This window comes from Muntiacus reevesi, chromosome 2 (assembly GCF_963930625.1).
Source record: "Muntiacus reevesi chromosome 2, mMunRee1.1, whole genome shotgun sequence".
NCBI lineage: Eukaryota > Metazoa > Chordata > Mammalia > Artiodactyla > Cervidae > Muntiacus > Muntiacus reevesi.
The window spans coordinates 221,075,657-221,099,738 of NC_089250.1; the positions used below are offsets into that span (position 1 = coordinate 221,075,657).

General features: G+C 44.6%; 1 protein-coding gene across 1 annotated transcript in view; it reads right to left on the reverse strand.

The window, feature by feature from the left end:
• Nucleotides 1–15,969, reverse strand: part of CDYL2 (chromodomain Y like 2) — a 159,244-nt gene extending 143,275 nt beyond the window's left edge. Inside the window, exon 1 of the mRNA XM_065925077.1 lies at nucleotides 15,664–15,969. Within this exon, the coding sequence (XP_065781149.1) occupies nucleotides 15,664–15,687 (24 nt within the window). The 5' untranslated portion in view covers nucleotides 15,688–15,969. The remainder of the gene's footprint in view (nucleotides 1–15,663) is intronic.
• Between the last annotated feature and the right edge of the window lie 8,113 nt (nucleotides 15,970–24,082).

Consider the following 24,082-nt stretch of genomic DNA (forward strand, 5'->3'; position numbering starts at 1 on the left):
ATACAGTAACACTCATTAAACACTATTATTACTATTTTTAATAAAGACTATTTTATACAAGAATCACAGGAAGTTATAATTCTAAAACCTCTCTGTACTTCAACCAGGATCAAAGATTAGATTTCTTCAAAATATATATCAGTTCATGAAGTCAAAAGTGAATATAACAGCTTCCCAAAAGTCAATACCATAGACATAGCCACAGAAGAGTGGGAGAGTGGAGGGTAATAAAACATAAAAAAGTCTCAAGATATCAAGGAGTTTGGAATCACTGCCATGTTTGATAAACAGACAAGAAAACAATCTATGACAATCCTTTGTTGTTGTTGTTGTTTAGTCACTAAGTCATGTCTGACTCTTGCAACCCCATGGACTGTAGCCTGCCAGGCTCTTCTGTCCACCACTTTCTTCTCCAGGGGATCTTCCCAACCCAGGGATTGAACCCTCGTGTTCTGCATTGGCGGGCAGATTCTTTACCATTGAGCCCTTGACAATCCTACATGGTACTAAAATGTACATCACTTTGGAAAGAAAATTAGGTCTATAATTTGGAGAAAGTCCATATGTTTTTACATCCCAAAGGCAGCCGTGGTGTGGTTCCCTTCCTCTTTCTGTTAATATTTAACTACAAGATGCTTACCAAAGTCTATTTCACAAACCACCCTGTGTACCACATTTTTCTAAGTGAACGTGTTTTAAGGCAACACAAACAAATACAGCAATGTAAATATCAGGACACTAAAATGCTTTCCATTCACTTTTTAAAGCAACAGGAGCTTTGGATTCCATGAGTCAATCTGACTTCCAACAGTTCATCATCGCATCTGGATTTCCAGGAAAAGTTTAGATGGCAAGTGTCTGCCATAATGTCAAGGCCTGTGATGTCAGTCGCTGAGGCACATCTTAACCCCATTCTTCATCAACAAGAGAGTTAAACAAGACCTGGGGCTGGGCTGAGCCTCACTGGCCTCCTTTACTAAGTCTTGTGCAAGAAAGCAATAATGACGTCAAGATTTCCAAGGCAACTCTCCATAAGAGTCTAGGAAGATACCATCTCTGCCTTGTGGATGACACATTCAGACTTAGTGAAGGCAAACAGCCAGTTTTGACATCTCAAGCATTCCTCTCTTCTTCAGTAAAGTAAAAGAGTCCCTCACTTTTGTTCACTCGTTGGAGATGTTAGTGAAAGACTGAGCAGAGGACTTCAAAACTCCCATTCACTCCAAGATTAAATAATCCCTTGAATATAAGACTGTATTAACTTTACTTATAACACAAAGTTGAATGCTGTCAGTGAGGTTAACTTATGAGAAACCAAAATTATTATTAATTGACCAATAAAGACATAGAAAATAGGCTCAAAACGTATATGCCCTCAGGAAAACTGAAAGATTAAAAATGCCTTCAAGCTTCCTACAAAATAGACTGTACAAACATCTGAGACAATTTCAACTTTCATGTAAATGAAAGACCTAAATAAATTAATACTTTCACTAGAGTGTTTTCTGAATCTTGCACTGTGTGAGGTGCTAAAGATGCAACAAGTCAGAGGGAATCTCTGCTCTCTCAAAACTTACAACCCAGTGGGAGATTTAGAAACTAAGATAATAAATTACAACATATTAAATTTGAGTGCTGTGATGAAAGACAAACAGGGTTCTACAGGAGCCCGAAGAAAACTCTTGATGAGCCGGGGAAGTTTTCCCAAGAATGACGTCTCAGCTGAGACTTAAAGGATGAACAGGAATTAAGGAAGCAAAGATGTGGCAGGGATGATAATGAAGACTGCCCTGTCACTTAGGAGGGTGTGATTAAAGGAGAGCACGTGGAATGTCCAAGAACTGAGAACAGATTTCTCTGGATGGAATATGTGCTGTGAGTGGAGAGCTAGTAAAAGATGAGAAGGGTCAAAACCCAAGGGCATCACTTAAAGATACTTCATCGGGAGAGACATAGAAAAATGGGGATTTTTAGAAACACCTTTGTGAGTCCAGTATGGAAAAAAAAATTGAACTAGATTCAGAGATACCAGCTGAGAGGTATCAGGGTGACTGAAGCAGTGAGAGTTGTCTCTTGAATTAAAGTGGTGAGAGTGAGTATGAAGAGAAAAGGCCAGGTTCAAGAAATATTCAGGATGCAGATTCATCAGATACATGCGGTCTGGGCAAAACAAAGGAGGACATATTTCTAGCTACAGAGTAGGTGGATGCAGATACTATTGAGGCTAGGAGCCCAGAAGGAAAAACAAGTCTCATATATGCTAAACATAAGTTCAGCTTTGGTTGTTCTGAGTTTAAAGAGCCCAAGAGAGTTAGATGGCTAGCTCTGGAGCTCAGGGGAGAAAAAAAAACAAACAAGAAAGTGTCAGAGACTCGGAAATCACCCTTCTGGTCACTGTAACACAATGAGAGAAGAGAAGAACCCCAGGTTAAAACTATACGGAGCCTCAAAGTTTAAGGAATAAACAGCAGGAGGACACACCCGGCAGTTTAAGAGTGGGAGAGCCAGTGGAAGAAACCATCTCAAGTAGAAGGGACGGAGACCCAAAGGAAATGTCAGCTTCTGAAACACCTCCCCACATGTGGATCTGTGCTGTGCGTGGTATGAACAGATGAGGAATCACAGGCATGATCCCAGCCCATGGCCAGTGCGTCAGTACTCAAGACCTGGGCTGCCCCCAAGAAGCTGTCAAATGACAAATGATGTCTTTGGGAGGAACCAGTAACCTAAAGGGTGAGAACAGAGGACGAGACGGCTGGATGGCATCACTGACTCAATGGACATGAGTTTGGGCAAACTCCAGGAGATAATGAAGGACAGGGAAGCTGGCATGCTGCATTCCATGGGGTCACAAAGAGTTGGACAGGACTTAGCAACTGAACAACAACAATAACCTAAAATACAAGTGAGGTGACAGATGCTCATCATGGAGGACCTACAGCAGACAGCCTACCAATCAGTGAAGAGCAAGAGCAGATGACGTGGTGGATAATGTGATACCCCACCCAGGTCCCCTTTTCCGGGTCCATGTGCCCATCCTCTCAGCTTCTAGGAATATCTGTGCTGCTAAGGACTCATGATGTGAGCCTCAAAGGGAACTGCCTTCCACCATAGGGAGCTGCCCTGCCCAAGAATAATTCTTCTCCACCTCAAGGGCAGCCTACCAGCAATGGCTGGCTGATGCAGGGATATGAGGGGTCCGGGCCCCTGGCCTCAAGTTGGGACATTTCTGAAGGGTCATTCCAGCTCCCAAGCCTTCCTCGGGATCCACTGAGACCTCAGCTGAAAACTCACTGCACATCTGCTGCACCACCCAATCCTGCCTCACTTCCTTACAGGTCAAGCACCCAAGGGAATCCTTCAGTAAACCCTCTGGATACAATTCTCCAATTCTATGCAGCTCGACCTAAAATGGATGGTGCATACCAAACTGGGCCAAGACACTGAGGCTTAAGTAGAGAAAAACAGCAGCTGTAAACCACAGGGTGGTCTTTGTGTGTATAGATGTGCAAGTGGCTCTGTCTCAAGCAGCGCTTAATAGAGAATGTTGTTGGTGTTATTGTTCAGTTGCCCAGCCATGTCCAACTCTTTGTGACCCCATGGACTGCAGCACGCCAGCCCTCCCTGCCCCTCACCATCTCCCAGAGTCTGCCCAAGTTCATATTCATTGCATCAGTGATGTCGTCCAGCCATCTTATCCTCTGATGCCCTCTTCTCCTAGAATAGCTGCTCTCAATCCAGTTGTCACCCATAATGAAGGACAATGATTTGGATGTTTGAATTCACCATAACGGACTTTTGTTACCTAGTAAGTCTATACAAGATCCAGTGGAAGGCAAAATGGAAACCTGAATTTCTAGGACAATCTGAAGGAATCTTCTTAGAAAGGGTAAAAAGTAATACTATATAGGGGAAAAATAAAGGACACTCACTCAAGAGAAACCCAAGGTAGCCTAGAAGCACAGGCTTTGAACATTTTCAATGACTCATTCAACAAATATTTACTGAAAGGTTACAGTGTGTGCAGCAAAGTGCCATGAGTCAAGAATACACTCATGGAAAATACAATAGACACGGCCTGTGGTCTCATAGAGCTTAGAATCCAGAGAAAATTCTGGAGTTCAGCAATGGAACCCTCTTCCCCCACCAGAATGGTTCCAGGAAACCTAACACATAAAATCAGATACATGTGATAACTTCCCAGTGAAGCTGTCTGGTTTAACTATAAGTTACAGACAATTCCTTATCCCTGCGCTACCTCGTAAGAGCAATAAAGCCTATTGTGATTAACAGCAAGGTTTTTAAATAAGGTCTGAAGAAGTTACTGTTCCAATAACAGCCATGGCAATTTATCTCCACACTTGGTTTGCTTATCCATAAGAAAACAACCCCCGATTTGCAATGAAAAGTAGCTATGAGTGCTAACCAGGCTTGGTTGGTTTCATCAGCTTGTCTTGCAATTTTAGGGTGTCCTTCACTCTAACTGAAGTCTGATGCCTGTTTCATAGTTGAACCTTTAACATACAAGAGCTCACACTCTCTCTCCTAAATATAAAAGTCAGGGTACAAGGACCCAGAACTCTAAATAAACACCCACATTACCTTTTATATATGGTCAAGGCTATGGTTTTTCCAGTGGTCATGTATGGATGGGGGAGTTGGACTGTGAGGAGAGCTGAGCACCAAAAGATTGATGCTTTTGAACTGTGGTGTTGGAGAAGACTCTTGAAAGTCCCTTGAACTGCAAGGAGATCCAACCAGTCCATCCTAAAGGAGATCAGTTCTGAGTGTTCACTGGAAGGGCTGATGCTGAAGCTGAAACTCCAATACTTTGGCCACCTCATGCGAAGTGTTGACTCATTGGAAAAGACCCTGATGCTGGCAGGGATTGGGGGCAGGAGGAGAAGGGGACGACAGAGGATGAGATGGTTGGATGGCATCACCGACTTGACGGACATGGGTTTGGGTGAACTCCAGGAGTTGGTGATGGACAGGGAGGCCTGGCGTGCTGTGATTCATGGGGTCTCAAAGAGTCTGACACGACTGAGTGACTGAACTGAACTGAACTGAACCTTTTATACAATATAAGGAGACAAAGTGTTAGACATTCAGTTACTACCAGACACTGATTATTACACCAGGCCTAGAACACTCATCACCACACCACCTGAACTTTGAGTGGCATTTAATGGACTAGGGTGCATTGTGCTACAAAGTGTGTTTACTTGTACACTTTCATGTGAGTAGCTATGAATAGGCCTAAAATTTTTAAAGAATGTTGCAGACTTCTAATGATGCTAAAACAGTGCATTTACTGGAAGTTCACTTACACATTCAGAGACGGCAGAAAAAGCTGTATTCTGAGGTCTGCTCACAGAAAGGGTTGACCTGATTGACCCTTTTAACATACTAAAAACACTCCAATGTGTTAAAAATGTGGTATACAACCATATGTGGGCGTGAGGTTTTCTTCACGATCACATTCTGCATAGCAGTTTAAAAGACATTCATGGCTGCAGCCCCAGCACTTAGCATAGTTCTAGGCACATAGTTAACATACAATAAATATTTGATTGATGAATAACTGAACAAAAGTAACAATTTTTAAATACAATTCACATCCAGGATATATGATCCACGGTTTATTAGCAAGTGCCCTTGAGATATAAGTTTTAGAACACTGAACTCAAAGACAAGGAAATGAAAATCAAAGAGGAAAATTCCCTGATCAAGAATCTGAGAATAGGGTGGAGGCCCCTCCGCAGGGGAATTCCTGGTATGACAGAATGTGGCCTGGGGCCCCAGTCCCACACTTGTATCCCTCCAGTCTCCACACCGATGCTCCTATAAGTCATTTAGAAAGCAGTGTGGTGACGGAACAACGCTGGGGGGATTCCGGGAGAAGTGGGATGACTGGAGCAGAGAAAGAACAATTTTTTTTAACATTTAATGTTTTATTGATTAAAATATTTAGGATTATAAATTGCAATTCAGTTTTCCGTTATCAAACACACAATTAAGAGAAAACGGGACATAAAATGACAAACTGATGGCCCTCCCAGGCTTCCCAGGAACGGGCCACAGCTTTCTATAGGTTTGGTCAACTGATGGGCCTTTCACAGAGGAACTTTGGAGGCAGCAGCTTCCACCGAGTCACTCAGCCTCACTGGGCAATGTCAGAAGAGACATTTTGCTGAAAGAAGGGACAAGACGGAGTGACTGAGGACCAAGAAAAACTACTTCACCATCCCCATCATTCACTCAACTACAAGAGCAGAGGCTGACTCAAGGCAGGCATGAATTTCAGACCCAGCTGAGGCCTGGCCCAGGGGTCCAGTACCACCTCTAACCTGCCGTCCCGAACATGGCTCCAGGGAACAGCTCCAGTGTAACAGATGACCAAAAAACGGCAGCATTCTTGGAGCTCTAGGCTTGTCTCTCTTCACACACAAGATGATGACAGCTACAAAGAAGTAAGGTGTTCATATGAAAAAGCAACAAGACTCAATCAGGAGAAGGAGTTTTAAAAAGAGAAGAGCTCTCATTTTACAGCAGAAGCCATCAAGGTTCAAAAAGACTGAAAGACATGTCTAGCTTCGCAGTGTTACCAATTGGTGGTGTGTGGATGGGAATGCTGAAACTGTATCAATCAGGGTTCAGCCGGAGAAGGTGAACCACTAGATATACTGATATATACTACAAGACTTAACAAAGAACAGCTTATGTGGTTGTGGACCTGGCTAGGGAAGTCTGGAGTCCATAAGTCAGATCACTAGGAAGGGGAGGCTGGAAATCTTCCAGGCTGAGGCTGCTATCCACAGATGGCATTTCTTCTTCTTCAGGAAAGCCCCCATTCTATTCCTAAGGCTTTTCAACAGACTGATACCAGGTTCACCCAGATTACCTAGAATAATCTCTCTTACTTAAAGTCAACTGATTATGGACCTTAATCACATCTACAAAATAACCTTACAGCAACACCTGTTTTAGTGTTTGATTGAATAACTGACACATAAAACACCATCACATTCATTTATCAATAGCACCCCAGTGATCTGCTATCTCAGAGAACTGCTGGTACAACAAACTCATTAATGAAGAACTTTATCTCCTTGTCCTCAATACAGCAAGATCTTTTCCCTGACCAAATTTTATTCAGAAAGGTTCTGGGTGACTACATTAAGCACGTTCTACCTTTTTTCTCCAGCTAAAATTACTGAAGATGTTGGACCCCACTGTCACCGCTCAGCAGGAGAGGAGTTTGTAGGGTTCATGGAAAGTCACTTCTTGGGTCCAATAAACCAAAGTCGGTATCACAATTTTTTGTTATCCACCAAAGTAGCAGAGCATGTGTAGAACTAGAAGAATGGAGAATAGGCTGATCTATTCTCCCACTTCATCCTGGATATCACATTCACTCTCTCCTCACTATCAATGTTTTTTTTAAATTGAAGTATAGTTGACTTACAATGTTGTGTTAGTTTCTGATATATAGCAAAGTGATATATTCTTTTGCAGATTCTTTTCCATTATAGTTTATTATAAGATACTGTACATAGTTTCCTGTGCTATACAGTAGGACCCTGTTGTTTACCTATTTTATATAGTAGTGTATGTGTCTAATGCCAAGCTACTAATTTATCTCTCCCCTGTTTTCCTCTTTGGTAGGAGATCCAACCAGTCCATCCTAAAGGAGATCAATCGTGGGTGTTCACTGGAAGGGCTGATGCTGAAGCTGAAACTCCAATACTTTGGCCACCTCACGTGAAGAGTTGACTCATTGGAAAAGACCCTGATGCTGGCAGGGATTGGGGGCAGGAGGAGAAGGGGACGACAGAGGATGAGATGGCTGGATGACATCACCGACTGGATGAGCATGGGTTTGAGTGAACTCCGGGAGTTGGTGATGGACAGGGAGGCCTGGTGTGCTGCGATTCATGGGGTCGCAAAGAGTCGGACACGACTGAGCGACTGAACTGAACTGAACGAACCATAAGTTTGTGGGGTTTTTTTTTGTCTGTGAGTCTGTTTCCACTTCATGAAAATGTTCATTTGCATTATTTTTTTAGATTCCACATGTAATGATAACATACAACATTTGCTTTGCCTAACTTACTTTACTTAATGTGATAATCTCTAGGTCGATCCAAGTTGTTGCAAATAGCATTATTTCATTCTTTTTTCTATGGCTGTCTCACTCAAGCTTCTCAAGACTGTTACCCATATGTCTTTACATCCACATTCCCCACATCTCCCTGCTTGCATCATCACACTGTAATCAAGCCCTCCCACCAACACACTCTACAGAAAACATGACCCTTAAGGTTTCCAACAACTTACTGTTTATTACAGCCAAAGGACTCTGTTGACCACACCATTCATGAAATACAATTTTCCATTACCTTCCATAACAGCAAAGTCTCTTGTTTTGCCTCCTACCTCTCTTGCTACTCCTTGTAAATCTGATCTTCTGTCTCTTCTTCCATCCTGTAAATGTCCACTTTCTCCAGTCCTCCTCCCCTAAACCCCCTTCCTATTTACACACTGTCCTTTGCCTTTCATTCTAATCTATATGCCAATGATTCCCAATCTCGATCTCCATGACAGATCATGCTTTTGAGTCCCTTGCCCACATGACCTACTGCTATGAATATCTATACCTAGGTGTCCCACAATCACTCTAAACTCATTGTCCTTTCCACTGCCCCCACTTTCTCCAACCAATGCTTCTTCCTTGGTTCTCTATCTCCACTACTGGTTCTACCACCCACCTAATGGAACAAAACAGAAACCACCAAGTCATGCCTCAACTCCTGCCTTTCCCTCAATCCCTACATAATGTCAGTCAAGTCTTACTTGAGAGGGAATGAAGAGAGTATAACTGAAAATCACATTTTCTAGCCTCCTTTGCAGCTAGCTGTGACCATATAATTTTTCAGGCCAATAAGAGGAAAGCAAGATGGCGTGGAACTTTCGGCAGCTGTTTATAGAAGATGACTCAACTTTTGCATCTCCTTTTCTGCCTGTTTCTCCCATCCTCTTATACAAAAGATGGCTAGAGCTCCATGGCCACCTTGAGTCCAGCAGTGACCTTAACGGTAGAAGCCACAGCTGAAGGTGAAAGAGACAAGAAGAAGCCTGATGTCCTGAGAACTGCAGACAGCATCACACCAATCTTAGACTGCCTAACTCCAAGTTTATTTCATGGAAGAAAAGAAACCTTGTTTAAGCCACTGTTATTGTACATTTTATATTATAAGCAGCCAGACATAATCTTGACTAGTATACCAAATTATGGTGATTCCTTTTTAATGTTTCAATCCATCAATTTGTCTTCATCTATATTACCACTCCTTTGGTTCAAGTCACCAATTGACACTCATTTCAATTACCGAAAGAGTATATTAACTGGTCACCATGGCTTCCAATCTTCCTCCAAACTAACCCACTGTCCATTTCTGAGGGGCAATCTGAGATTATGTAACAAAAGTGTTAAATATGTTAGCATTCTTCAACCTAGAAATTTCACTTCTCAGAATTTATCTTGAGGATAATAATAAGACAGGAATACAAATATTTATGTTCATGGAGGTTAAAAGCAATATTTAAATTGTTTATAAATGGAAGAAATCTAGATATCCAACAATAGGGGATCAGTTAGACACAAAATAGTGTATCGATTCAAGTGAAAATTAACCTGTCATTAAAAATCATGATATAGAATAGTATTTTAATATATATAAGGAAATAATCATTATATATATGCATATATAAGAAAAATAAAATATGTATCCTATGTTCCAATTTGATTTATTAATTATACAGATACATATAGAAAATACTTTCACTCATATTTGTACCTATACCAAGAAAGCTAACATTTTAATTAATTCAGATATCACATCAGTATTTAATAAACATCAGTAAATGCTAAAAGTATATATATAATAATATTTATCTTAGATATATTAGATATATATATCTACATATAGATATAATTTTATGCTTTTATTTTTCCAAGATGCAACAATAAACATAAATTGCTTTTAAAAACAGAAAAGATAAATATTCTCAATAAGTCCTGCAAACCTGATTATGCTCATTTCCTAGTTCAAACATCTCCACAGTAATCATGTTCTCTGGAAAGCCTTTACTCATTCCCCCACGGTAGATACCCCTCATGATCGTAGAGAACCCCATTTTCCCTGTACTAATACTTTTCCTCCTGCGCTGTAAACTGCCTATTTTCTTAACTATATCTCACACTAGACCATAAACTCAGGGAGTACAATCTCATCAATCCCCTAGAGTAGTGCTTGGCATATATTTGGTGTTCTCTTAATGTGAGATGAGCAAATGAATGATGGTGTTATGAACTTAGCCACATCTACAACTCTTTTCACCATCCAAGAGATGTAGAGGGGCTCACATCTTTGCAATCTAAATGTGTGTCTCCAGTACTCAAGATCTTTGATAATTACCATGTCTGAACCATTCCTTAGCAATTGCTCAGGTGCAAGACGCCGTATAAACTCATTTCAAGGATAGTTTAAGCCCTTGAGGAAATGATCTTATGTGATGAGGAATGACTTCACATAAAAGTCTATACTACTTGAAAATAAGCTGCTATCTATCCACAGGGAATAATTTAAAATAACTTTCAAAAGCTGGGAGAATCATATACCCAGTCGATATTCTTCAGGTGTCTACCATGAGCCAAAAAATCAATTCAGCTCATCCAGTGAATTCTCTTTGACAATATTTGCCTCTTCAAATACTGGTACTGACACTCAAGAAGTTTTATCACTGACTGTTCGTTCTGGAACTACACATGTTTCACCTTGGGTACAAGTGGTACATAAAGGAATATGTCAAATTAACAAGTTGTGTTGGTTCTTATGTGACTTTCATAGTTTATTAATGTTTTGAAGCAATCGCAGGAAAGAGCTCTGACAAGGAAAGAGAAAGACTTAACAATGCTTGAAGATCAAGAACAAAGCTGGAAACGCATTCAAGTGCCTTCCTTTAATCTGAGTAGGCCCACGGTGGCTTCAAGAATTAATACCTTTCCACTATGCTAACGTGACTGGCAAAGCTGCAAATTACAGATGAAGAAGGTACAAAATATTTCTTTCCATACAGATGAGTGCAGAGGGCTATGCCCTAGGTTAGATTTCATTTCAATGAAAACGGTCTCCATTAGAAGTGAATGATCTCTGCGAGCTACAGAGAGAAGAAAGAAGTACCAGCCCAATTTGAAGGCTGTAAGGATGGATTGACCTGGCAAGAGCAAACATCAGCCAGGTGGAGATTTAACTGACGGGTATTTTTATTAGATTTGGTTTTGTTTTTGTTCACAAAGTTCCAATGTTTCTGCAGTTGGCCTCAATCCAGTTTTTCCCATAAACCCTGTTATTTTCAGTGCACAATTTTGCAGGACACAAGATGCCTATGTAGCGCTATAGCGGAAAGGCCCACGTTGTTCACTGTAGCAGCATCAATTTTTAACTACAGTAAATTTCTTTCAACAAAATGAAAATCCTATTATTATTTATTTTGTTTGGAAGAAAACAAAAGCAGTATTATATATATATACATACACATAATCATATACATATTTATTAGATATGGTTGCATGAATACATAAGATAGAACTATCTTATAGGAAGATACCCAGGAACTGTAAGTAAACTGAACACTGACAAATGTCAGGAACTGCCACTGTTAAAAACTCAATAAATTTCAACTTGGCCGCAACTAACCTTCTGTGCCGACATACAGCATTCTCTTTGAATATTTTTGCCAACTGAGGGGAGCCCTCCTCCATACAGTCAGCTAATCACAAGGGAGAGGGTGTAAAACATCACCCAACAGCCACTTGGAAAGCCATGCAATTGAAGCTTAAATGCATTCAATCCTTTTAATGAATAACACAGTCTGGCTCTCTGGAAGGGGACTCAGTCACACTTCCTTCCAGACAGAACTGGAAGGGACTCTCCTAAACATGGTGTTACCACCACGGAGAGACCACAAGTCAAAGGAGAAAGGAGAACAGAGGGCAGCGCTCCACACAAGTACAACAAAGGTCAGCCAAGGTACTTTATCTATATTTAAGTCAGTCTTCTGTTCACTGATTCAGTCAACAAGTATTTGAATGTTCGACGACACAGAGATGGACAAGGCAACTGGGCTCCTTACTCCACTGGTTACATCTTCCTGATATCCAAACATGTTAGTGAATGGTTGACTACCATCTGGGGGCTGCAAACTCTAATGCCTACTGGAGCCTGATAAGTAATGTGAGAGTGAAGCAGAAAGGATTTCTGGTAAGAGGGCGCACTGGGACAATTATAAACAAGTATCACATGGCCCATCTAAAGGTATTCAAGTCCATTTTTCTTATCTACCATCCAGGCAAGGCAAAAAACATAAAGAGACTAGACGTGGCTCACAGACTACCATTTTATGACTCTTTTGTTTAGCAGAATGTTGACGAGAGCATCTGGATAAGAAATTTCATTTTGCATCTAGATACATGATTTTAAAAGGCTCAGCCTATATTTATGATCACCTTCCTAAAGTGGATGGCTATAATACACCAGTTGATGATGAGAACTCTGCTATAGGAGAAACTGTCTACCAAGAGCCAAAATTTTGGTAACTGAGCTTGACTCCATATTTCTTCACTATGACTGAAGAGTGCCATTAGATAAACAAAGTTTTTCTCTAAAATTAGCACCTATTCCTTGAAAGATGCTATTCAGAGAAGGCTTACTTTTTACAATTTAGTTGTCTAAAGCACCAAAGAGAAGTTGAAGACTCTCTAGACTCCAAATCACATCTTTACCACAGAGGGTCAAGAAAAATGTCAGCAGACACACAGGTGAAATAAACCAATTACAAACATATTCAATAATAGTTCTTGTCCAGTCAAAATGTGGTTTCTTAGTCAGAGGTTACAAGAAGCCATCTTACATACCCTTGGGTATAGTATTTAATTAATGTAATATTTAAATTGAGAATGGCATCAGTTTTCTTCTCTTTTTTACCTTTAAAGGTCAATAAGTGTACTGGATAATCCAAGATGTGTCCTTAAATCAACATCCTGCTTTTTACACACCCAATTTTACAGTTCAAAATGTACAGTTAGCACTTAACTGTTTTTAAAACTAAATTTGAACAACAAATTAAATTTCTCAGTATGTGTTATATAATGTAGACACTGGCTATAAAAATGCTGACATTGGTTATATTCTCGTAATGCAATTTAGCCCTTTTTAGTAATGACTATGCAAATAATCAGCCACGGGAAAACTATTTTACATCTAGTACAATTATCTACTATCACAGAAGTAATTATTATTATTGTCTTGTTTACGGAACTTCAAGGAGAACTCGAGAGATGCTAAGACACTTCCAAGGCCGGTGTGAAAACTCCCCTTTTAACAGACTCATCTGGCAACTATAATTACCAATGTTAAGGAGGGCATTTCAGATGATCATTAAACAAGAAATTATCCCCAGAAGGTTCATAAGTTCCAAACTTTAAAAGAAGAAATACTGACATCTCCTAACATGTCCTCTTAATGCCTTCTCAATGCAACTCTTCTCCCAGGGAAAGGCGGAAGCTCTGAGTGACTCACTGTCAATGGGTAGAAAAATCCATACTCCCAAAGAGCTGAGCTTTGCCTCTGAACAATGTCTACTTTTTTGCTGGTTATACTTTGGGAAACTAAATCAAACATCCCATTTGACTGTGCTTCAACTCTTTTGGTTTCAGAAATTGTTCCACCATCTTGAAATAGACAAAAGTGCTTGGTGACCTATTGGACACACTCTTCCAAAGTTCTTCACCAGGTCTACCCAACTTCATCTTCTCTATCAATGCAGGGATGAGGAAGGCAGTAGGCTAGAGAAGAGATCAAACTGCAACATTCTTTCAAGAAAAACAAACATTTTAGCTGGATGGTTCTGCCCCGGAACATATCATGGTGTTTCAGTCAACATGTTTGTTGGGGCTGTGGTCTTCTGAATGCTCCACTGGGGCTGGAGTTTCTGAATGCCAGATGGCTCACACACAAGCTTACTGAAGCTAGGTCTGGTTGTTGGCAGGAGGTCTCAACATTGACCTCTCCATAGGACTGGAGACCTCTCCATGGACTCAAGCCATGGCACCTGAGTCCACTGGTGGTTCATGATTGAGCCTCACCAGGTCCAGAATCATCCAAAAGACCCTGGTCGCACAGGAGGCTAAGATGCTACCTGGCCTGTTCTCCACACTCTTCTTCTCTCACACTGGCCAGCAAATCCACCAACTGAAAAAGCTACATCTTTCCAGAAGACCCAGAGGAAAAAGCTCATTGTGGGTGAATCACCCCTGTAGTCTCCTACCAAGAATTCCACCCCTTGGGGTGTTCATCTCAATTTAGTCGAAAGTCTTGAGAACCAGGGCTAGTGGTAATCCATTTCTGTGCGAGGGAGTCCAGGCCACGCCAAGCTCTGATTCTGGTTTCCTGGAGGATCAGCAGGCCTTCAGGTTGAAGATGGGGCATCTTTTAGCTTCCCTAATCCTGAACCTTCTCTTGGGACCAACAGCTCTTTGGGGGCATTCTCCCTAGAGAAAGGGAGTTGCTTCTTGTTTTGTCCACTTGTCCCAAATCCAAAAGCAGGAACTGTTCTGTTCAGAGCTAGTAAAACCCAGCTCCCAGAGGCCATGGCTATTTCTCCATTGTTTCAAAGGTGCCACACTAATGTCTTCCTTGACCATTTTTTGAGACGTTCTCAAAACATCCGATGCTGGTCACTACCTGTTGTGGACCTGGAGACAGGCATCCACTGAGGTCAGTGCCATAGAGCGCTGGGAGCCAGGCTTCCATCCCCAGTCCTCTAGCAACGTGTTACCACCCACCTCCGCCTTCCATGTGCTCCCGCTTCCACCGGAGGCCCTCTGCAGCGCCCCCTCTCGCCCCGAGTGAGCGCGGCACCCACAAGGACCGCCCCCACGCCCCGGCCCCGGGTCGGCGGCGGGGGCAGCAGGTGGGGGGAGGGGGGCGGGTGGCCCGGTGGCCCCGGGGAGCGGTTTGGCCGGGGTCTCCCGAACCCCGCCATCCGCCGCCCCCTTTCAAGGCCGCCTCCCCCCAGGACCCCGCCTCGCCCCGGCCGGGCTCTGCTCCATCGCGGCCCGCCCCCCACCCCAGATTCCCCTCCCGCGCCCCCGGCCCGGCCCCGGGGCAGTGCACCCCCGGCCCCTCACCCGCGCCGGCCGCCCCGCGGCCTCCCGCATTCCCCGCACGTCCGGCGCCGACTTTTACCTGTACTTTCTGCACTCGAGGCGGCTCGTCGGGCGAGAAACACCTCCCCGGGACCGCTACCTCCCCCGCCCCGGCTCCGCCCGGCTTCCTCCTTCCCCTCCAAGGCCGCAAAGTAGATGGAGTAAGAGAGTGTGTGCGCGAGAGAAAGAGAAAGAGGGAGCGGGCGCGGGCGCCGCGGGAGGGCGGGCGGCGGGCGGGAGGCGCGCCCGGCCCCCGCCACCCTCCGGCCGCCGCCGCCGCCGCCACGGGCTCGGCAACTCCGGCTCGCGCCCGGCCCCGGCCCCGGCCCGGCCCCCGCCGCCCGCCGCCCGCCCGCCGGCTGGGGCCGGCCCGCGCCCCCGCGTCCCCGTACCTCGTAAAGGTCCCCAGAAGCCATGCCAGGCTGCGGAACTTGGCTCGCCGGCTGTGCGCGTCTGCTCGCTCGCGCCCTCCGTGCGTGTGCGCGAGGGGGGCCAGTGTGCGCGTGTGTGTGTGTGCGCGCGCGCGCGTGTGTGTGTGTGTATGTGTGTGTGTGGTGTGTTGAGTAAACTGTGTTTTTGCAGAATGACAGGCTTGGGGGCTGCCTATGCGCAGAATCAGAGCGGGCGGCGGCGGCGGCGGGGCTGGCGTAACCGGCAGCGGCGGCGGCGGCGGCGGCACGAGCGCGGGCAGCAGCGACGGCCGCGCAGCGCGCCCGGGAGGCACCGACGCGGCCCGAGCGCCGCGGCCCCCGCGACCCGGCGACCCGGCGGCGGTGTGGCTGAGGCGGGCAACGGCTCGCCCCGGCGCCGCCTGCAGGAAGCCGCCCCGCGCCCGCCGCCGGCCCGGACGCTGCTGCCACTGGGCGAGTCCCCGCCCCCCGGGAGCCCGGCCCGGCCCCCCGGGCGGGGGAACGGGGGCGGCTGCCCGGCCGCGCCCCGGGGGACCGGTCCCGGAGCCGAGGAGCGCCCAGGCCCGCCCCACCGCCCCGGGCCGGCCCCGGAGGAGACCGGCGGGGCTCCCCGGGGGGTGGCGGGCCAGGTGCCCGCCGGGTGCACCCGGCCCGGGGCTGCGAAGGGGCGGCCGGGAAGCAGGTAGAGGGCTGTGGGGCCCGGCGGGGAAGGGGCCCCCGGGCGGGGAAGGGGCTCCCGGGCGGGCTCGGCCGGCCCCCAGGGGCCTCATCTCTTGCCCCGCACCCCCCGAGAGGGAATGGGCGCCGCCCCCGGGAGACCTAGCCCCTGGGGACCGTGCGGCCCCTCCCCGGCCCCATAGCGCCTCCCTCCAGTCTGGGTGCTGAGATGTGGAGGCCACAGGAAGAGGGACGAAAGGACCCCTCCAGAGGCGCCAAGAGAGCCAGGACAGCACCCCGGCAAACCCTGGAAAGTCTTTGGAGCCAGGTGTGGCCTTCCCCCAACCTCCCCAGCCCCCATTTACCCACTCATCCATTATTCAACAAGCATCTTCCAAAGCCTATCCGACTACACCGTGTCCCCGGGTAGGAGCGACTGGGACCCTGCCCTCAAGGGACTTTGACTCCAAGAGGAGGGAGGAACCACACGCACGGCAGGAGGATTCAGTCGCTCAGCCAGAAGGCGCTCCTACTATGTGCCAGGCTCCAGAGCCGGAGGGACTCTGAAACCCAAACTCGTTCTTAAGTCATCTCTTCCTGTTTCATCGTGGACACCAATTCTGTTTAAAGATAGTGAACTCAGGACCTGGGAAGGCAGGCTATTCAATTTGGAAGAAAGATCTTCCTCATTCTAGCCCCAGAAATGCCCAGTTGGTCACTTTCTCTAGCTGTGGTGTGGACTTAACTCATATCCTCCCTCGGTCTTTTCCTATTTGAGAGACTTTGGACAAGTCACTTTACCTCATGAGGCTTGCCTTCTCCATATCTAAATTGGAGATGGTAAGACATACCTAAGGTGATGTGAGAATCGAATGGAGGATCTCTGTATACACAAAGTGGCCTATTCCAACAGAATTCCTTAAGGTTACTTGTGTCTGAATTTGGACCCTGAACTGCCCTTGTGGAGAGGCAGATGGCAAAGGAGAATTATAACAAACAGAAAGGTTTGATCCATAGATTATCAAAATGTTTTAAAGTCATCACATCTTTCTATTAAAAAAAAATCCCACAGAATCTGTAACACAGGGTTTTCATGTCTGGCTCATTCTAGGAATACTTGAGCTTTTACATGCTCTCCCCTGTGCCTAGAATGTCCTTCCACCCTTAATCCATCTGGAAAGCTCCTCCTGCCGAGGTTTGTTCAATTTTGTATCACAAGCATGGCAATGTGATCATTATCCCTATTGCTGGCAGAGAGTGGGTACACAATGACTGTCAGACTATACCAATACAACAGATTTTATACCAATGTCTAGTTAAAATCCCACATTAAAATGATGAAGGGGGAAAAGAGTGAGGGGGTGGAAATAAACAAGAAAGTGTATTTGGTTTAGAAACTGGAAATTGCTATAGCAGTTTTCTTCCCTCTTCATACTGATATTTTCCCCATGGTCATGATTTTAAATAAGAATATTAATAATAGGCAGTTCTCTATCTGTAGGTCAGAAAACAAATTTTAATGATCCTTAATTTGTACTTGGGAATAAATGCACCACGATAGCATGAGGATGTAATTTGGAAGTAGAAGACAAGAAAGAAACTGGGTTTGGAAATAATACGCTCAGCCAAATTTGAATATATAATCAGTAGTTTTACAAAAACACCAAAAACTTCACTTGTGCTGGCCAAGTACTCCCTGGGAATGTGAGCACAATTTGAAGGAAAAAAAAAAAAAACCTTAGTCTAGACAACAATTGTTTACAGAGTTCACAGAAGGAGATATTCACTGTGGATTGGCATGCTCAGGGAATATTTTATGGATGAGATAGTATTGTAATGGATCTTGAAGACTCATAGAAAAGGAGGGACTTTGGAGAAAAAGACAAGGGTAGATGGAAGGCAGTGCTTCAATGAGATGGGCGTGAGAAGACCAGAAGATTGATTTGTGGAAGTCACAGGACATTGGATAATGAATGTGGATCTGTTCATGGAGAGTCTTGAACACCAAGCTAAGAAGCTTGCAATTTAGCCAGTCAGTGGGGGGGAAACTGGATGAAGACTTTTGAATCCATCAAAAGCATGCGGCAATCAAAAGTGTGTTAGAAGACAAATTCTATAAGAAATATGAAGAACAGACTCCAGGGGTTGAGGTTAGAGGTAGGGAGACCAGTCACAGTGATCCAATGTGGTCCAATGGAGGTAGAAATGAAGAAGAAAAACTGGATTTGCAAGATGTTCAGAAGGAAGAACCTGGTGGCCATAGACTTTCATTATGGTTACTCCATTTACTTCCATAAAGTATTTGATCCACATCAACAGGACTTGATGACTAACAGGATGTGTGTGTGTCTGTGTGTGGGGGGGTGTCTGTGTGTGTATGTGCATAATTGAGGGAGGGGATGAGCTTCTTAAGGAAAGAAAGGATACAGAGATGACTAAAGCTTTAAACTGAGTGACTGAACTCCCCATTCGTCATAGCACCATTTTATTTTGAGCTTGCCCCCAGACCATCACTGGCTTCCAGAAAGGCCAGGTGCTTCCTAAAGGATGAAAAGGAAGTCCTTCACCCCCGAGGAAAGGCCAACCAATGGAGAGAACTGCTCCAGCTTCTTCGGATGACTCAGAACCACTGACACTCATGGAGAATGGAAGATACCTACCATCTTCCGCAAAATGGGACAGACTCTTCATACTAGTCATGATGAAGGGCAACTGATAGAAACTCAAACTAATTTAAAACATAGCTTATTGACTCACATAGATTAAAAAAGGATGGAGTTGCTCTCTGGGCTGGCTGGATTCAAGGTCTCTAAGGATGTGAGATGTCCTCGCTCTATGCTAGACTTTCTGTTGGAGATAGACTTCCAAAACCCAGGCAGTTAAGAATATGGCACCTGGCAGCTCACATCATCTGAGCTTAGAGATCTCACTGAGTATTTCAAAATCCTAGGAAATGTTTCTGCTTGGCCAGTGTATATCATGTGCTGGTATGTTGGACAGATTACTGTAGCCAGTCACTAATAATGCTCTATGATTGGCCAGTTTAAGTCACATCTCCATCTATCCCAGCAGGAAGAGTTCAATGATTGACTGCTTTGCCAGAATTACCTGATCCCAAACGAGAATGAGCAGAAGCCCAAAGAAATGGGGGAATGAAAGGATGCCGGGAAGACAGATGTTCACTATATGCTGAAAGAAGCTTGTGGCAGAAAGGGAACTTAGAAACAAGGGAAGTGGCTGCCTAAAACATGCCCTTGTGATAGAGCAAGAATGGACAGTTTAATATCCAAGGATAGACTGTATCCTCCACCCTGACAGTGGCATTAGAAAGCCACAGTCTTCTCCTTCTGGCATTGCTTGAGACCTTATCTTAACTTCCTATATAGCATGGTTGAACATTTGGGTTCTAGATTCACATTGCCTGGGTTCCAATTCTTATATCATCACTGCTAGGTGTATGCTATGAGGCTGTTTACTTAACCTCTCTGTTCTTTCATTCCCCAAAATATTTATTGTTATATAGTAAATTATCCCCAAAACTTAGTAGCTTAAAACAAAAGGCATTTCTTATCTCACCATTTCTGTGCATTAGGGATCTGGAAGCTGCTAAGCTGAGTCCACACTCAAGGAGAGATGAATTAGCCTCCACCATCTAAAGAAAGGACCATCAAAGAATTTGTGGACATATTTAAAACCACCACACCACATTTGTAAATTGAGGTGATAGACAACCCCATAGAATTGTTTGGAGAGTTAGATAAGATGATCCATGCAAGGCACCTGCCACTAACAACGGCTGAATAATGGTATCTGTTATAATTAACATTACAGCTGCTACTACTGGTTTTAAGCTTGCGTGTGTCATTAATATCTTTGAATGTTCAAGATCCTATTGAAAGGCATTAAATAAAACCTTCAAACAATATTCTTCTCATGCCATATAGAAAACCTTGTTGCTAATTAAACCTTATTTTTAGCATTAATTTTAAAACACATTTTATTTCAATGATGATGATGATGGTAATACAGTAGTAATTGAAGTAAATCATACTTATTCAGTGTCTATAGCAGTCAGTTACCATTCTCACTGAACAAAACAAAAAATTCCCTGCCCTTGAGGAGCTGACAGTGCAGTGGAGGAGACAGTGAATCAAACAAGAAAACAACATACATATGTGATATTATTTCGTGGACTGATAAGAACTACAGAGAAAAATGAAACCAGGTAAAGAGAAAAAAAAAAGAAAAGAAAAACTGAGATGGGTGTATGCTTGGGAGAGGGTGCTGGTTTAGGTAAAGATAAGACCTCAGTGAGATTGTGACTTTTGAGCTGAAACCCCAAAGAAAGTGAGAGAACATAAATCCAATCAGAAGGCAGAGAATGTCAGAGACCAAAAACAGCCAAGGCAAAGCCCTGGGTCTGAAGAAACTTTGTGTGTTCAAGGTCCAGCAGTGAAGCAAAGTGGCTAAAGCCGAGTGAGCGAGAAAGAGCACCGGTGGAGGTCAGTCTGGGACCTGACCAAGGGCCAGGTATATGGAGGACCTCGGAGACCAGGTAAAGAATTGAGATTCCATGCTCAGTGATGTGAGAGGTCATTTGGGAAGCTTTTAACAGGGGGTGATATGATTGGGTCACTTGGCTCCTGGGTAGAGATTGCAATGAAGGGACACAGAGGGCTGCTGGATACCATCCTGGAAGTCCAGGTGTGAGATCCTCATGGTGTGGACTAAGGGAGAAGGTGTCAAGACAAAGAGAAGTGGTTGGATGGGAGGTGTCTACGGGGATACGTGGGCTGTGATAACATAGAAGAATCCTACATTTTTTAATGTCTATATTTTGTGTTGATTTTATTTATTTTGGCTGCACCATTGGGCATGCATGATCTTAGTTCCCCAACCAGGGAACAAAACTATATCCCTTGCTTTGGAAGCATGAGTCTTAACCACTGGACAGCCAGGGAAGAATCCTAAGTTTTTGGTCTGAATATCTGGGAGAATGGAGATGCCATTTACTGAGATGTAGAAACCTGGGGAGAAGTGTATCTGGTAGGTTATTTGTATTTGTATTAGGTCCGGGTGAGACGAAATCAATAATTCCATTTTAGAGCATGCTAATTTTGAGGTAAGTTTAGACATCCAAGTGGAGATGAGGGAAGAGTCGATATGTGAGTCAGAAACCCAGGGAGGCAACTTTCCTGGTGGTCCAGTGGCTAAGACTCTGAACTCCTAGTGCATGGAGCCTGGGTTCGATCCCCCTTCAGGAAACTAGATCCCACATGCTGCAACTGAGTTCAGTGATGTGCCGAAACTAAGACCCAGTGTGACCAAATAAAAATTAAATTAAAAAAGGAAAAGAAACCCAGGCAGAATGCAGTGGTCAGCACACAGCTGGTAAAGACTAGGCATAGACCTGGTGGGAAAGAGGGTGTCAGATGGAGCCCTAGAGTGGTTTAGTAGTTAGAGGTCAGGAAGACGGTGAGGAGTCAGCAAAGGTGTCTGAGAAGGGGTGATGGAAATAGGAAGGGAGGAAGAGGAAAGGGTGTCCCAAAGCCAAGTTAGAGACAGGGACTGCTCATTAAACTTTGTGGGGGAGAATGGGTGAGAAGGGGACTGATCGCAGGATCCAGCAATGTGGAGAGCTTTGGTGACCCTGACAAGACCCATTTTGGTGGAGCAGTAAAGTTGAAAGCTAGACTGATGTGAGTTCAAGAGACTTGGGCAGAAAGGAAGTACAGATGGTGAGCACAGGTGACTCATTCGAGGCCTTTTGCTATAAAACAGCAGAGAAGTGGGTCGGTAGATGGAGGCAGGCATCGGATGCAGGAAGGGTTTTTAATACAGATAATATGATGACATGTCTGAACAATGATAGGAATGACACAGTCATGAGGAGGAAATAGTCACGCAGGGAAGAGAAGAAAGAATTGCAAGAACAGAGTCTTTGCAAAGGTCACTGGCGAGGGGATGCAGAAGGCCAAGGCGGAGGGCCCAGCCTTAGGAACACAGAGTCTTTCTGCAACAGGTTGAATAGTGCCCCCTAAAATTTGTGTCCACCTGGAACCCCAGAACGTGACCTTATTTGCAGATGTAATTAGTTAAGATGACGTCGTACAGGATTCAGGTTGGCCCTGAACCAATAACTAGTGTCCTTAAAATAGAGACAGACAGGGAGAGCGCCATGTGACAATGGAAACAGTGATGGGAGAAATGTGTGTAGAAGCCAAAGAATGCCAAGGATTGATCGCAATCACCAGAGGCCAGGAGGGAAGAATTCTTCCCCAGAGCCATCAGAGGTAATGTGGTCCTGCTGACACCTTGATTCCAGGGCTTTAGTCCCTAGGTCTGTGAAAGAATAGATTGTTGCTGCTTTCAACCATCGGGTTCCTGGTAAGCTCTTATAGCAGCCACAGGAAACTAATACCCCATTCTCTGCACACACAGAGGCAGGCCAAGTGTGTGGTGCAGATGAAGTCACTGGCAGGTTTGGAGCTCTCTTCTGTTATTTCTATATTCCCCATGAAATGAGCCATGAAATCATCAAATGAAAGTGAGGGGAAAGGTATCAGATAGGGGAACCTGATTTGCCTGGAACAATACTTCTCCCAAAACTAATAACACCCACCTTTTTCACTGTTCAGGCTATCTAGATGTAAAATGAACAAGTGTAGTTCTTCTAGTGTTTAAAGACAGACTTTAAAGTATGCAAAAGTGACTTGGGTGAATTCCCTGGCAGTCCAATGGTTAGGATTCTTTGCCTCTACTGCAGAGGTCACAGGTTCCAACCCTGCTCAGGAAACTAAGATTCTGGGCCAAGGAACTAAAATCTCTGGTTGAGGAAGTAAGATCAGGCATGCCCTGCAGCAAGGTGGGGGGAAAAAAAGGTTGACTTGGGGAAAAGAGGAAACTGACTAGGAAAATAGGGTGGTGTTGCTGGGAGATACTGAAGGCCCACTGGATATGTGGTCATAATTTAATCAGACCTGTAGGCATGGTTTTTCTTTATCCAATCACATTCCATTGTTCAGGGGCAAGCTGGGCATTGGGTTTAACCAAGGGTGGGATTCACCATGTGAGTTCAGTGGAAGGAGAGAGAGGAAATGGAGTTAAGAATATATATAAGGAAGTGACTGTAAGGAAAGAATGATGGTGACTGAACCTAAGCTAGATAAGGAGGTCTGTGATATCATGTGGGCTGGGCAGAGGTGATATAAACAAAGTTGTTGGTCAGTGAGTTGGAACAAAGATTGTTCAAGTGAGAAGGACTACACCAAGTAACAGGGCTCTTGAAATGGTGCAGTCAGTGTTGGCAGTGACCACTGTTGAACAACAAAGCATGTTGCATGCTTTCCTGGTTTTTTTCCTGTTTTTTCTTTTTTGTTGTTTGTTTCCTTTGGCCACACCGCTGGGCTTGTGGGATTAGTTCCCCAACCAGGGATCAAACCTGTGCCCCCTGCAGTGGAAGCTCGAGGTCCTAACCACTGGAACACCAGGGAAGTCCCCGCATACTTGCCATGTATGACCATCTTTTGTTTCCTTTGCCTCTTTGTTGCTACCCCTATTCACAATGAAAGACCGTGTTGCTGTCCCAGCAAGACAGAGGCAGGATCATGTTCAGAACCTTGATGACCTTAAGAACAAAGGGTGTCTTCAAGGTAAGATCTGAGGGGCAGAAAAGACCACAGATACTGGGGCTGGAAGAGGGGCTGAGAAATGAGAGAAGGAGAATGAGAACCAAAGACCTAGG